The 14,980-nt window shown below is 46.1% G+C and overlaps 5 protein-coding genes across 5 annotated transcripts; 2 read left to right on the forward strand and 3 right to left on the reverse strand.

Moving 5' to 3' along the window:
- Positions 1 to 2,689: 2,689 nt before the first annotated feature.
- Positions 2,690 to 3,524, forward strand: H6S33_011175 (uncharacterized protein; the record flags this gene model as incomplete). Its single annotated transcript, XM_044842837.1, has 3 exons — positions 2,690 to 2,763; positions 2,819 to 3,061; positions 3,116 to 3,524. The coding sequence occupies 3 exons, from the start codon at positions 2,690 to 2,692 to the stop codon at positions 3,522 to 3,524; spliced, it is 726 nt and encodes a 241-aa protein (XP_044695943.1).
- A 931-nt stretch (positions 3,525 to 4,455) lies between these two features.
- On the reverse strand, positions 4,456 to 6,481 carry H6S33_011176 (uncharacterized protein; the record flags this gene model as incomplete). The annotated part of the gene is made up of 3 exons (XM_044842848.1): positions 4,456 to 4,524; positions 4,588 to 6,199; positions 6,273 to 6,481. 3 exons carry the CDS (start codon positions 6,479 to 6,481, stop codon positions 4,456 to 4,458), a joined length of 1,890 nt encoding a protein of 629 aa, XP_044695944.1.
- Positions 6,482 to 7,304: 823 nt separating this feature from the next.
- Positions 7,305 to 8,079, reverse strand: H6S33_011177 (uncharacterized protein; the record flags this gene model as incomplete). The annotated part of the gene is made up of 2 exons (XM_044842859.1): positions 7,305 to 7,956; positions 8,024 to 8,079. The coding sequence occupies 2 exons, from the start codon at positions 8,077 to 8,079 to the stop codon at positions 7,305 to 7,307; spliced, it is 708 nt and encodes a 235-aa protein (XP_044695945.1).
- An 899-nt stretch (positions 8,080 to 8,978) lies between these two features.
- H6S33_011178 (uncharacterized protein) lies at positions 8,979 to 9,716 on the reverse strand (the record flags this gene model as incomplete). The annotated part of the gene is made up of 1 exon (XM_044842870.1): positions 8,979 to 9,716. The coding sequence occupies one exon, from the start codon at positions 9,714 to 9,716 to the stop codon at positions 8,979 to 8,981; it is 738 nt and encodes a 245-aa protein (XP_044695946.1).
- Positions 9,717 to 10,750: 1,034 nt separating this feature from the next.
- On the forward strand, positions 10,751 to 12,005 carry H6S33_011179 (uncharacterized protein; the record flags this gene model as incomplete). The annotated part of the gene is made up of 5 exons (XM_044842881.1): positions 10,751 to 10,850; positions 10,933 to 10,985; positions 11,049 to 11,167; positions 11,230 to 11,758; positions 11,814 to 12,005. The coding sequence occupies 5 exons, from the start codon at positions 10,751 to 10,753 to the stop codon at positions 12,003 to 12,005; spliced, it is 993 nt and encodes a 330-aa protein (XP_044695947.1).
- Between the last annotated feature and the right edge of the window lie 2,975 nt (positions 12,006 to 14,980).

Consider the following 14,980-nt stretch of genomic DNA (forward strand, 5'->3'; position numbering starts at 1 on the left):
CTAAACCCTCCTTCTCGTTGGGCGGCAAGACTCAACACTTTCTTATGTCCCTTCTTCGGCTTCGTCTTTCTCGACTTCACTGCCCTGCCATCCCGAATATTTCCCTCGTACTCACTATCACTATACATGCTGCCAATCGTCAATCTCCACACTCACATAGGACCTAAATATCTAACTCGGTCTCTGACTTACTCCGCCCCATATAATTGTGCGCTGTCCTACCAAATGTATACTCTACCCTAAACTGTGATAACAGCATCCCAAACGCCCAACTCTCTCTCGTCTCTAACAGCTTATCCTCGCCCCCAATTACACCAGCCACCGTCTCTCTCACCTTTCTCGTGGACTCGTGGCTGTCCTATACGCCCACGACGGCGCTCTCGAAGATCACAAGAAGTGTAAGTACCCATCAGGGACGTCCCTGTAGTGTTTTTATACGACCGAGAGTGAGTGTTGACAGCGAACTTAAAGACGGCACAAAATAGATGGTGCATTCTGGATGGGTTCTTGGTCCGTGAGCCCGCTTGTGAGTTTTAAAAGGAGGAAAAAGACCACCGCGCTGATGAAATGCAAGATACGGCCGCTACCGGGGTATCGTCGCTCACCAGCTGCTGATCGGAGCCGCTGACGAATAAGTATACTAGACTTCAGTAGGGTTGATATTTCCGATAGGAACATTAGAAGTTTTCCCTAAATCTGCAGTAACACAATGAAATGCAATTTTGGCAGATCTAAATATGGTAATTATCTGCTTCGAGCCAGCTCGAGCACCTCGAGGTATCACCCCTCTTTGTATGAGCAAGCAAAGGCGTGGACCATACGAGGCAGAGGCACCTCGAGGCACTTGCTTCTACTCGCCTCGAGCAGCCTCGTGGACCACACTACAAGTTCAATGTTAAGCCAGAGCTCGAGGAGACTATGCTGGGGACGTAATTTAGCGCACGGCGAACCCTAGAAATTATTTAAAGTTACTGTCTAACGCTTCAGCGCCACGCTCCTGCGGTCTGTGATCCATCAAAGCCTTGATCATACTATCTAGCCACCTACTCGGATACTGCCAGTACTCATCACTGTTTTGTAGTGATCTTTGATATCGACATCTGATGCGCGTTCTCCTTCACCGTCGGGGTATTTGATGTGTCACGAAGGATTTCTAGGTCTTCTTGGAAGCCTTCTTCGATATTTATATTTGAGAGTAATGATCTAGCATATCAGTGAGAATTATGAAATGATTATTAACCAAGTGGAAGAGGTGGGGCATGCTATTGCTTCTTTAAGTGGCATGGTAGCAAAGTTCTTTTTCTTTAATCAAGGTCATGTCAGAAATACTTTTGAGCGGATTAACCCTACGAGGGAGCTTTGGTTTGGGGATTCTGCCGGACAGATAAGGGCGTGAGTTCGTTTATTATCAGTCAAATAGCCAGCCGGAAGTTGCATTTCCTGAGCCATTGGGCGGCGATTGAGGGCTCGAAAGAAATATGAAAGATCTCTAAGTTAGCTGATTAACGAGGAGTTGAAGTGATAATTAAGGGAGGTTAGGGAGAAACTTGGCAAACGAAATAAGATAACTGGCCTAGCATAGCAACCGAGCATGAAAAAGCACTCGGTCGCCCATGTTTCTATCATGTACACATTAATCCTTGAGCCGTTGATTAATCTAGCCATTAACTGGGATACAGTTATTTGAAACCTGAGCCGTTACCACGCAACAAAGGCCGGAGAAATATCCGCAGCGCAGGGAAGCCGAGACGGAAGGCCCACCTACTATAAATCCACGGGATATACCGTTTAACACCAAGTTTCATACTAATGATGGATGGGTTAGGGTCTACGTATATCAACTTGACTTGATTTTCCATGAAGTGTAGTTCGAGCACACTGGTTGAGCAGAATCTTACTAATACGAACCTTCTGCAACAGGCAAAGCATTCAAGTCTTCATGCAGTGAAGCACATACATCATACCTTTGCCAGCGGAGTGGCTTTTCGGAAGTTCTAAGGAACCCTCCGTATTTATCGGCAACAAATGTTCCGATTCCCCTGGGAGCGAGCTTTCGGTACAAGGATTCCTAAACCAGGTTCAGAAACCCCAACCCTGATCAGCCGGCCACTGTCAATTCCGAATATCTAACGTGGTGGACTATTTGGCTCACTAATCGATACCGCTAGTACTTAATTTTATATGGGGTTTCTTGTTGAATCTTATCTTACACTGAAAGCATGATCTCGGTCAACCTTTGTGGTGGGGTCATATCGTACTATTATTGTGGGGAAGCTTGTTGTCCGCAAAAAAGAGTGGAAGGTTTTCCCGGCTAAATTAAAGGGCCATGACATACTATATATGACCCTGCGTTATACCCCACAATATACGACCGAGGCACCGAAACAAATGTTCCTGGAGATTTCTCCCAGTTGATTTATTCTGCAGACCAGGAGGTAGCTGCAAAGGAAACGCATCAGTAAAGATCCCCACTCGTAGCTGGGAAAGCATGCCCAATATATAATTCGACAGCTGTTGAAGGAGACAGCGGACCGTGGGCCGTTTCTGTCCGCTCCGGAATTCCGTCAAAGTCAGTTCTTTCCATTGTAATAGTTAGAGTCCGATTTTCTTTAAATAGGACGAACTGCTCCCAAGAACTCCAAGCTCCCCATACCGAAACTTGTGTAAAGAACCGGTCCATCCAGCAAAAATGAAGTTCGCACTCGTCGCCTCTCTCCTTCTTAACGCCGCTGTTACCCTTGCCGCTGATTTCTGCGGACAATGGTAATTGATACTCTACTGTCGTTGGCCCATAGATCAATCATTGACACCTATATAGGGACACGGTAACCACGAGCAACAACTACATCATCTATAACAACCTCTGGGGCTCTAGCGCAGCCACCTCTGGTTCTCAATGTACCGGTCTTGACTCGGCCAGTGGAACCACCGTTGCGTGGCACACCTCATGGACCTGGGCTGGTGGGTCATACAACGTCAAGAGTTTCGCAAATGCCAACTTGATCTTCACCCCTAAGACGGTTGCAAACATTGCCTCTATTCCTTCTACCATGAGCTACAGGTATGTATAGCTACTTCGGTAACTTGAAGCCTAAATCTAATAATCACCGATTAGTTACTCTTACTCCGGTACTATTGTCGCCAATGTCGCCTACGACATCTTCCTTGCCTCCACTTCTGGCAGCAGCACCTCTGCCTACGAGGTCATGATCTGGCTCGGAGCCTACGGTGGTGCCGGCCCCATCTCTTCCACCGGAAGCGCAGTTGCCACAATCACCATTGCTGGGTACTCGTGGAAGCTCTACGACGGCTACAACGGCTCCATGCGCGTTTTCAGTTTCGTGGCCGTCAACAGCCCAATCACAAGCTTCTCCGGTGACACCAAATTGTTCTTGACCTATCTTGTTAGCAACTACGGCCTGCCGAGCTCGTACTATGTTAACACCATCCAAGCCGGTACTGAGCCATTCACTGGTACCAGCGCGAAGTTGACTGTGTCAGCTTTCTCTGTTGCCGTTAACTAAGTTGTACATTAAGGAGAGGGGGGTGAGCTTTGCAGGATCTAAAATTGAATACATTCTTGTCCATGAATACTTGTAGCCTTGTGAAGTTATTGATGTCCTTCATCATATGGAGGTTTCATTAACAACTACTTAAGTTTCCAGGTTGGTTATTAAATAATGATCCAGTGGTGCGAAGATAATTGAGGCGCTACTGCCCTGGTATCTATTCGTGATATAAAGTAAATAGTCCAATCCGAGAAGCTCAAGAACCTATTCACTGGACCCGGAGCCATAGACAGCGATCTGCTGTTTGATTACTCCAAACTGTACCGGACCAGAAAAGTGTTTGTCCTAGATAACAATGAAGTAACCTGTTATAGTTTTGGCAAGTTGGTGCCTTTTGATTAACTGAGGTTAAGGTTCAGTAAGCCAGCGGTGACAGTGCGTGGGTGAGAAAAATAGAACAGTCACGTGCACTGTGAGCCCCCATAGACACCTCCCCACAGAACACTACATGTAGTGACCACCACTCCACCAACGGTCAATATTTGGGTGTTACAAACATGGCTGCTCTGAAGTTGCGCATGCAGGCTTGACCAGGGCTTTGAGATGTAGGGGAGTTTGGCCCCGTGAAGGAAGAGGCCCGTTAATATGAGGGGATCTCAGGGCTTATGCCACGAACATGCACTTCTATCTTTTGGTTATCGGCGTGATTATGTCAATCGGTCACGTACTTGAGCCATATCTACGTACATGTTAGATCTGGTAGGCATAACAATACGTACTTCATAATAATTCCCCCAAGTAAATTCATTGAATCACGCGAGCTAATGGGGGATTGATTATTCAGAAAAGGGATATTGTGGAGATTTAAGCGGAGTTCAAACAAATGTAACATGTACAGACTGTTTAAGGTCCAGAGAGCTAGAGAGGGGGGGGGGGGGGGGGAATATCAATTTTTCTGGAACATCTTGGCCCTTTGAATCCTATACTCCTCCTCCCTTTTTTCGCTATCCGGCTCCTACTCAAATTCATATCAAATCAGCGATCAGATGTCAGCGGATAGGGAAAAATAAACACCCACATCATAAACCCACTGCATCACCGCCAACGGGAGCCTCGTCTCCAGTATCTCGAACATCAATCTCCTCTCCGCCAACAGCCACCTCAAAAATGCGATCATCGTACATTCAGGAAACACAGGGGACATTCCCAAACCCAAAAAGTTCATTATGAATTTCTTCACCAACGCAAAGACATGGCCGCAGTCCTCATTTGACATATCCCTTTTCAGGCGCGCAGGCTTTGGGTTGACATCATGCGGAGTCCGCGCAATCTTGAGCGCAGCCTGCTCAAACAGTTTCTTTAGGGGCGTCTTGAAAGCTGCCAAATGTATGTCATTTTTCTCTGCCTCTATTCTGTCCAGTATTTCTAAATTAATCACCCAGAAGCTGGGCAAGTCGTCTGCCTTAGGTGATGTCAAAGGGCGCGTTTTACTCGTGGGGTTGGGATTTGGAATGACCCTGAAAGTCGAACTGTTGGCCCCGGTCATCTTAACGAGCTGCTCAACCAATGGTAGGTATAAGGCCTGGTTATTATAATCCATATTCCTGGAGTAAGCTTCTAGTGTCCTCAGCATCGCGGCCGGGGTACGGAAAGTGATTGTTCCAGTGTCCTTTCTAGCATTCCCCATGATCACTGCATTGATAAAATGTGTGAACTTTGTTGAGAGCTTCACAATCTCATATTCCATAATATCCTCCTCATAACTCCCGGCTACTCTCGCCTGGCGTCCCACAAGCTGGCCATCCTTAGAAACCCTTGGGCTCCTATGCGGCGCACCCCAAAATATACTCTTTCTATACATCAATTCAAACTCTGGTACTGGTGGTACGTCTGGACGTAACTGAACTGAACATAGAACAATTGCAATTCTGGGGGAAATGACATAGAACCGATGAAACTGGCATATTTTACTCCCCGCGGACACCGACTCCCATAGTCCGAACGAATTATTGCTGATGATAAATTCCTCGCAGTCAGCGGCTTCCCAGACCGCAAGAAAAAAATTGTTTGCTTCGCCCCAGTACTGGATCATCTCCGCATCTTGAATATCAGGGTTAATACCGCGGCGGGCATGACCCATGTCGCTGGGGTGGAGCTGATCGTTGGCTTTCTGGCCCTGGTTAAACAGATCGATGTGCGAGGTATCGAGGTAGTGCTTAAGCACATGCAGCCACATTTCCGAAGGCTCGAGATTATTCTTTTGTCTGAATGCGCGGATCCACGCGGCCCCGCCTGAATTATCCGGATGTTTTTCGTTGAAATGTTGGGCCTTGAATCCATCATTACGGAAGTACATGATAAACATGAACTTCCTTAGGTAGTTGAGGAATTTCCGCTTTATTTTAAAGTATTGTGGCTCCCCCGAGGGCAAGTCTCCAGGTGGACGAGACTCAACAGTCTTTAGAAGAAGACTAATTGCTTGTGCAGCGTGGGATTCGAGAACAGAGAGTTTCTTCTCGATTTCGTAAACGTTATCAGCATTCTTGATATTGATGTAGAGGTCTGTAACACCATAGCTGGTGTCGATAGAGGAGACCGAGAAGATGCCACTAGGAACATGGTAGCAGTTTATAGGGTCGGAGAGCCCGGGGGTAGCATTTTTCCTTCGTCTGTTGGCCTCAGGATTTTTGCTATTGGATGTTTCAGCGAGCGTTTTTTTTTTCCTTTCGATGTTTAGATTATAGAAGGAGATGGGATCCTTACTGTCCTTCAATAATGAATTTTCGGAGGATGAACCGGGGTATGATATGATGGTACTGACCCTTGGGCCCTGCCTTTACTTTAGGTACCCGATTTGAAGCATTGGCACCCAGACCCGTACCCGCACCCGTAATAGCATCAGCATCAGCAGCAACAGTAGCAGTATCAGGAACAGGAGCGTTGGCGCTGGGTTTGCGGTTTTTCGACTCCATAGCTCAATCTCGCAATGCGTACTCGGACTATCGTAGAAAACAGCACCAACAGGGACGTTTGTGGGGTTATGATCATGGTAAATGATATTAATGAGTTTTGTTGGTTGCCTGAATCAGGTGCATGGTTGTTCAGCAGTGGCTTGGAAGTCCAATTACAAACGGTCAGGGATTTCATGCAGGCGCATCCCGATCAAGATGATTCAGAATAATGAGTGATCCTTCATGATTCAGTCTCTCTGTTCCTTCCTGATTATGTTACCCATTTCCCTTCCAGCGCCATCAATTACGAAGCCTATACAAGTACATACGCATATTAACGAGACAAAAACATAGCTATTTTACAGAAAACTTCGAACTACATACTGACGACAACGACCCGATGATTATTACGGCCATCCTATGGTTCTTGGGACTCGAAATGTCACCAATCGTCACGGTGGAAGCTGCAGGTCTAAAATTTCATTTACTCACATCTAGAACTTATCTATTTGCGGCGAGAATATTTTCTTGCGGGTTTGGGGGTATATCTTCGATCATAGTGTTGCTTCGAAACATCGGCGATAACTTAATCTCGCTGTAAGCATGGCTACACTAACATGCCTCTCTCTACTAAGAGTATAAACATAAGTTTTTCATGTTGCAGGTATGTACTTCAGAATATCTATCCATATGCATACAAAATCTATAACGTATCCGCTCATCTATATCCTCGGGCATCCCTCCACCTCGCAAAAAGACAGGGTCAAACATCTGCCTTAACGAAATTAAAGTAACATCAACGAAAGTGTTCTAGCGTCATGATATCTACAATAAGCACTACCACTTAATGGCCGCAGCTGTTGCAGGGAGTAGGGCAAGATGGACGAGCGCAGGGACGTCCTCTGTTGTTGCGGTCAATGTTGTCATTAACGTTCTCGTTGGCGTTGAGGTTGTCGGTCTCATTCTCAATCACATCCTCAAAGAAAGCCAAATCCTCGCTCTGGACCTCAGCCAACGCCGCAGACTCCTGCTGGGCAGTGTTGTCGTTGGCGTTAAAGTTGGCAACCTCCACACCAAGCTCGTTCTTGTTGGCGTTGGCAACCTCAATGTTGTTCTCGTTGGCGAGCAAGTTACGATTGTCGGACTCCAGAGCACCGAAACCGAATGCCTCTCCTCCCTTTGCGAGATTGGCGTTCTCGTTGGCGTTCTCAGACTTTGCGCCGGCAAGAGACTCCATAGCGTTAGCGTTCTCATTTCCGTTTTCATAGGCCTGAGCGTTTGAGTCGTAGGCTTGCTGCTTCTCGTAGGCGTTTACAAAGTTGGGCTTGATGTAAGGGTAGTAGTTCTGGTAGCTGTTGGAGTTGGGGTAGTAGTTCTTGTAGTAGTCGTGAGGCTTGTAGTACTCCTGGGGCTTGTACTCCGGCCTGTACTCTGGCTTGTAGTACTCTGGCTTGTAGTACTCGGAGTTGCGGTATTGCAGCGGGTCAATGCCAGGACTAAAGTTATCTTGTCAGTCTAATGTCATTGGTTTTGTAGTTGGAGGTAGCTGGGGATCGAACTTACGCAGCAGCAACTACCGCAGCCAGCAAGGCCGAGAGAAAGACAGTGGAGTATATCATTCTGAAAAGAGTGTCTATTGAACTTAAAAGAATGGGTAAGGGTATGTCGATGATAGTAGGTTCAGAAATCAGTTTGGAGATGTGGCCGGTTCTTTATAGACAGTTGCTGATATTCTGCTGTTGACTAATCATGACTCGCACATTTTCTCCGGGTCTCGATATTGTTCTTTATCGAAGGCGAAGGAGAGGTTGAGGAATAAAAATATGGGGTCGTATTCCACGGGAATATTTCGCCTCACGATGTTCATGATATATATACGTAATGTGCTTTTAGCTGGGGTAGTTGTTCTTATCAAAACCCCGATACAACGGTAATGTTTGAATAATTTTCTCGTTCAGGTATAGTGGCTGAGGGTTGAGTTTTTCTGGCCCTAACTACAACCGTAAGTATAATTATAAACCATCACCAATTTCATCCCTCGGCTAGAATTATTAAAGCGGAAGCTTTAGCTCCCAATCGACATCGAGTTGAGCTATAATTCAAGGCATAAGGGAACTAAGTTAGTGGGCAACGATCACAGTGCAGATTTTAAGTTGGAAAAATTCACGCTCCCCCGCAACTCAAAGGTTGTGTGTGGGAATGTCACAAGGGTATTAAAACCGAGGAGTCCAACTCAAAGTTTTATTTTTAATATAAGAATTGTGCAATACAGAACTGGCTAGATCTACCTGTGTTTATAAACAACTAGAGCGGGCCTCGAAGTCCCCCGTACACCAAAAGAAAACTTCAAGAGTTTCTCCTCAATTTTAAAAGATGACGGCTCAAACTGTAAGCTGGGGATTTCGATACTCTAGTCTTGCTGTTATGAGCCCGATTCGATTCCCGCTCTACTAACTCTTAGTAAATGATATTCCGGAGGCGGGGAGGGGTAAGAAGTATGAGAGTAAAAATAGTACCTCTATTTGTCTCCAAAGACACTCCAAACTCCTGGTGTGGACTTCCCCTTTCTCTTTCCACCAAGCTTGGGGATCATGTTCTCGGTAATGTACCGCTCAGTCTCCTCATCCATCTCGTTCGAGAACATCTTATCTCCGTTTTCATCTGAGAAGACGTGGAAGTTGGTGGTGCCACCGTTACCCCCCTTCTGCACCCCACCAACGTTAACGTGATAGCGAACAGCTTCGTTGTCATCTGTCCTATCTTCAGTGATGGTAGGTCTTCCGGTGCTTGGCGCCGGAGCAGCAGCTGAAACTGGACCATCAGCGTAGGTAGGGGCTGGCCCAGCGAATTCAAAGTCGTTGGAAAGCTTCTCAGCGAGAGAGCTCTTGTCTTGAGGTTTCTCAGACACCGGCTTCGTGAGCGGTCTCCGCCCAGAACCGGGCGGCTTTGGAAGCCTTGGCTTAGGGATTTGATGAGCTGAGAGAGGTACACCAGCTGATTCATCGTGGTCACTAGGACGGTCGAGAGGTCCTAGGGCTGGAGGGGCTAGAAGCTGCGGCGGTGGCGCCTCTTCCATTGAATACGGAGAGTATTGTGCCTGCCCATACTGTTCGTTCGGCTGGTAGGGGTAGGGACTGTAGTTGGGAACTCCGCCAAAGTATTCGTACAATGGTTCTTCGCCGGGGCCCTCATATTGAGGGAGGGGTGCGGCAAGTGCAATGCCTGCGATGGTGAAGAAAACAATTGAGGCCTTCATTGTTTTTTTACTTGAGTTTTGAGAAGGTGGAAGCTTTATCCTCCCTGTATATATATACAACAAAGCAGCAGGTCTTTAATCCAGGTTTTATTGCTCTGCGACGACTATACTGTATTAATGAAAGCATCTTTTACAAGCCATTTTATATAAAGGCCCTGAGAATTTTGAATGACACCGGATAAAGTCTTAACAGCGCGGAAATAGCTGCGGTTCTGTGCCAAGACGTAGTGATTGCCTAAGTCATGGGATGTCACTCATCCACGGCCGCGGAAGACATGCGGATCGACAGTACAGTTGGAAGTTGTGTACGTACAGAATAGCATAGAGAAACAAATACTGGTCCAAAGCTTTGAGGGGTCGATACCCCGCATGGGATTCGGAAACCGAACAGCGATCGGTGTAGGCAGGTCATCGTACTGTAATAGAGTTAACGAAAAGTCTCAATAAATTAAATATAATCTTTCCGCCAGTGATAAAGCTCAGGGAACAGGTTAAATATATATTGTGTTGTTTTTATACTTGGCTCGAAGGCAGTTTTCATGATTTTATGGCAGGGAGCTCGACTGCTCAGAATTACATGTACACTTTCATGTCCTTCGGATTCCTGCCAACCTTTCGGTGTATTTTCAATCAGTGGAAATACCATAATAGCTTTTCATGAATAATGTCGACAAAGTTGTTAAATGGGGTCCTCAACATTCTAGTTGATTTTTAATATTTGCAGCGTTGGGGAGGAGTAGCTGACGAAGCAATGAGGAGATATTTGGATTTAAGTTTTAGAACACCTAACCCCGGCTAGAACATAGTTTAAAAAAAACTGGTTTCTGGTTTCCGGTGCATGCGCACTGATGACTCAACACTTACTAGTATTGGGATGAGAGTTGTGGCTGTCAGCTTTCTGCGCCTTACGCAGCTGCGCCTCATCAATTAAGCCACAGCAGCTCAGGCAGACAGTCAGCATGGTCTACTTAAACGTCGAGGAATCCTAAATTTCCCCTCTTTCGAAACACCCGTCGTAAGTTTCAATCTCAAAGATGACTATTCAATTATCTCGGTTATTTCGGTTCAGTCCTGTAAACAAAACGATCACGACAGCTGCTGAGCAAGATAAGTCGCTGGTTTTCTTTGTCACTGGTACGTTTTGTACCACTGCCTCACGATCGATGCATGTTTGATAGCTGCAGATAGCTTACTTATCGTTGCTTATGAAATATAGATGAGGGCGAACTGAGCAACAAATGGGAAAACGACTACCTCAAGAACCATGAGGCATGTTCCGAGTGCTTTACAACAAGGGTAGTCTGCGCTAACCAAAATGGCACCAATTATTAGATCCTCCCCCTGCTTGAAAAGAGCTCAATAATCGTGCGCCTTGAAGAAGAGTCCCCTGAAGCAGCGGTTCTCTGCGCTTTTTGTCCAGAGGAAAAGGCGCCCTACATATCGATCGTAAAGTAGGTCCTAACCTTTTAATTCCGACAATTAATTACTTAATTGACAAACCATCAACAATTAGAAATGGTGCAGTTCTCGCAAATATGCCCCACACGATCAGCACCCAAGCTCAATTCACCGCCGCCATCCGTGCCGCTTTCCCGTCAGCTGCTACCCCTCCAGTCGACCCAAATACCCCTGCCGCCCTCTTCGCCGAGCGTAAAGCGCGACTTGATGCGCAACAGGCCGCCCGCAAAGCCCAGGAGCAAAAAGAACGGCTCGAACGTCTGGCCCGGGACAAAGCCCGCCGCGAGTCAGAGACGCCTGCTCGTAAAAAGTATCTCGCGGAGCAAAAGAAGCTCCGTGAGGATGATATCGCAGAGAAACGGCGGATCTTGATGTTGGTTGAAAACGACAAGATAGAGCGCCGGGAGAGGGAGAGGCGTAAAGTGCATGGGCTGGCGTCGACCCCAGTGCGTGTGAAAGAGGAAAAGAAGCCGGTGGGGAGTGGAGAGACGTTAATGGCTTTTCGACTATTGAACGGGACCATGTTGAAGAATACATTCCCGAGTGAGAGTAAATTGGCAGATGTCAGGAAATGGTTGGATGAGGTGTGTATATCCTGGTTGAATAATTGATTGTGGAGTTACTAAAGCTCTGGGGTAGAATCGAGGGGATTCTCAAGTTCCGTACAACTTCCAGCAGATAGCGCCCCTTAGGTTACTGTCGGCGTCTGATGAGGACTTGTCGCTGGCAGAGCTTGGGTACTCTCATGGTACTACTTTGGTACTTACCAATAAGACCCAGGGTGGTATGCCTATAAATGTAGGCGAGTGGAATCCTGAGTGGGCAGAATAGGCCCCGTTTAATCTAATGACTTATGAACTTACGCATTTACCCTTGCTATGAACGAGTATGATTATCAGTGGTCTATCTTTGTACACTCTCAGTTTTTTATATTGAGTTACAAGCAGTTATCTTGAGTTTTAGCGGGACACTTACGTTACCAATTTTATATTGGAAAGTAATTTCAATGTTTGCAACACAACAATAGCAGGAAAATACAAGAGATTTCATTTCTGCGATTGCCTACGCTCGTACTGCCTTAGCCTTAAGTATCGGCTCAATGTCGTCAATTTCAAAGTTTGGTTGTTGTGGCCCATTGTCTTGGTGGGCGTCCCAGGGTATTCAATTCAAACTCACAATACATCTAGTAAGTACGGAGGAGATGATTTTAAACCGAGAAATTCTAGCAAATACTGATTCTTTCCATTACGATGGTGTCCCCTGGAAGGGATTAGCTATTCAATCATTGACAACGGTGCGTACAGCTAATAATTTCTTATCCACGGAAGCTAGTAGTAACTACGTTACCAACGACCGACTGGACAAACAGATCAAGTGCTAGTAGCTCAATCACCCCAGTATTATATTCTTGTGGGAATTTGGGAGTGACATGTGTTCTACTCCAATACCAGTCGAGGAGGTTCCTGGATTAGCCCGGGTGGCATGCCATGTAGTGCACCGCAGTAATTCGCCCCAGCGGATGGTCACACAGTACGTTGGAATCCCCTTATCTGGTCATTTGTCTTGAAAAGACCCCCTAATCCTCCCTCATGCTCGCTGTAAAAGGCAACTTCGACGTCTTGTGTGACAGTCCGCTGGGGCGAATTACTACAATACCAGTCAGGAGCCAAATCTTATACTGGAGCGTTCTGTATCGAGCCATGTATGTAAGTAAGGTCATCATGCATCATGACGAATTTCAATTTGGCATATATCACGACTCGGTGCGCATAACTCCGTTTAATTAGTGTAGATTGTGAACCAGACCCAACTTATATTTTGGCCAATAATCCTCTTAAATGCCGCTCCTTTCAACTTTCACGGCCTTAAAATTAGTTATTCGGGGAAGAAGTAATAACACAGTTTAAATAGTAAAAGCAAATAAGGCTAGAATCGGTATATTGACTGTCGTACAAATATACCTATTTGGTGATGGACCCTCGACCCAGCTGGTCGGATGTGGCGTCCTATCTAACCAGGTAAACCCGTTTTAAGTGGCGTATTCAACCCTGGTGTCTGCTTGAGAATGGATGCTAGGCCTTATTTGCGTCACTTTGCATTAGAATCCTTGCATGTTGGCACTTGCACTTAAGGCGGTTTTGTCTGACCCCGAGAAACTAGGTCTTTGATGGCTGGGCGTGGGGGGATCAGGAACAAGACTAGATTTATATTTTATTAGAGTCTTATTCAGTTCAAGCATATGTATTATGAATGACCTCCCTTTCACTGACTGTGCGTTTTGTGGGCCCCACAAGGTTGTATTTTGTTAGGCATTGGCCAAGATGAGTTCTGGGTTTAATTAACTGTAGCAAACATAGCGGCGATATTGAGACTCAATACCTAGTTCACCAGTAATTTTTTTGAAAATCCAAGGCCCAATGCTCAACATCTTGAGATCTTTTGTGCTTCGTCTGTGTTTTTATAAATACTTTCTGAACACCGTGTGGATAATGCTGTGGGAAGACGTGTCAGAACTCTCCTCGGGTCAGTGTGGAGCCCACTGTGGAAACCGACGTGGAGGACATCATGAAGGTTGAGACAGCACTATTATATATCAGAGCCAAAGAACCATCCAACACCACTAGCCTGTCATAATTTCGGGATCGACCAATAGGCTTATTCATAACTATGCTTTTGTACCCATGTAGCTAGGCACCAATTAAGGCATGTGCTTACTATCTATTATCTTATCTCGGCCAATAGATCAAGATTTATTCGCTAACACACATCGCCTAGGAAGTGATCAGCACGTCGAGTGATATATGGTGCTTCCAGGCCCTGTTTTGTTTCCGGGGGTCAGAGACCCAGATAATTAATTGATTAGATTATTGGCTGCTGACTTTTCAGGTTAGAGGGCTACGCTTGTTATCAAGATAGGCAGGCGCTTTCTTATCCGGCCTTAGATCAGTAATGTAATAAAATCCTTGTCTTATCTTATCTCGAGTTTGACATCTGAGGAGTTGTTATCTATCCCAGCCACGGATCATATCTTACCCGATTTCAAAACCATAACACGCCGCTCTGAGACTTCATGTTGGTGACGTGTTGATGGTGTGGGTTCAGCCTTATATTCCTGATACATATCCCCTGACGGCCGGCGTGCCCATGGGTTCAAGTTACCGAAGCTGCATGGGACGTGTAGCAACTCTCAATCCAGCCCGGAGTGAAAGACCAATCGAAAGTTTAGACCGTTGTTTAGGTAGCGTAAAGTACCTCTTCTCCTGATACCTGGTCTGAGACAAACCATGGAAAGCTTGGCTGACTGTTCTCTTGACGTAGGTCTAACTGCTGATAAGCAGAGACTTCATACAAATAGCATCAGGTCCAACCCGTGCCGCCCATCCAGCATAAATTACCAGAACCCCTAGCTAACAGGGCATATGACCTTTTTTTTTTGTTGGCATGAGAGAAGATCCGAACGACCTACCTACATACGTAGCGTTTCTCCATTGATATAGGGGTCATCACACCATTTGTCCCTGATCTCCGCGGCCATATCACGGCCAATTTCTCATACTGTATATCACCGGGAGAGCTAGAGTATCTATCATTGAATCACATGGCCAGAAGAAGAATAGGATGCCCAATCAGTTGACGCATTATATTATGACTCGTACGTTTCTGCTGATACAGAAACTTCTCCAGCCCCGAGAAGGTCCTTACCAGCTAGCTGTGCTGATGTAGGTAGCCAGCTCACAGTCACATTACCGACAAATTCATACATACGATGGAAACACAAGGGATAAACAAGGTTAAACAAGGCTGCA

This window comes from Morchella sextelata (assembly GCF_020137385.1).
Source record: "Morchella sextelata strain SCLS chromosome Unknown scls_6, whole genome shotgun sequence".
NCBI lineage: Eukaryota > Fungi > Ascomycota > Pezizomycetes > Pezizales > Morchellaceae > Morchella > Morchella sextelata.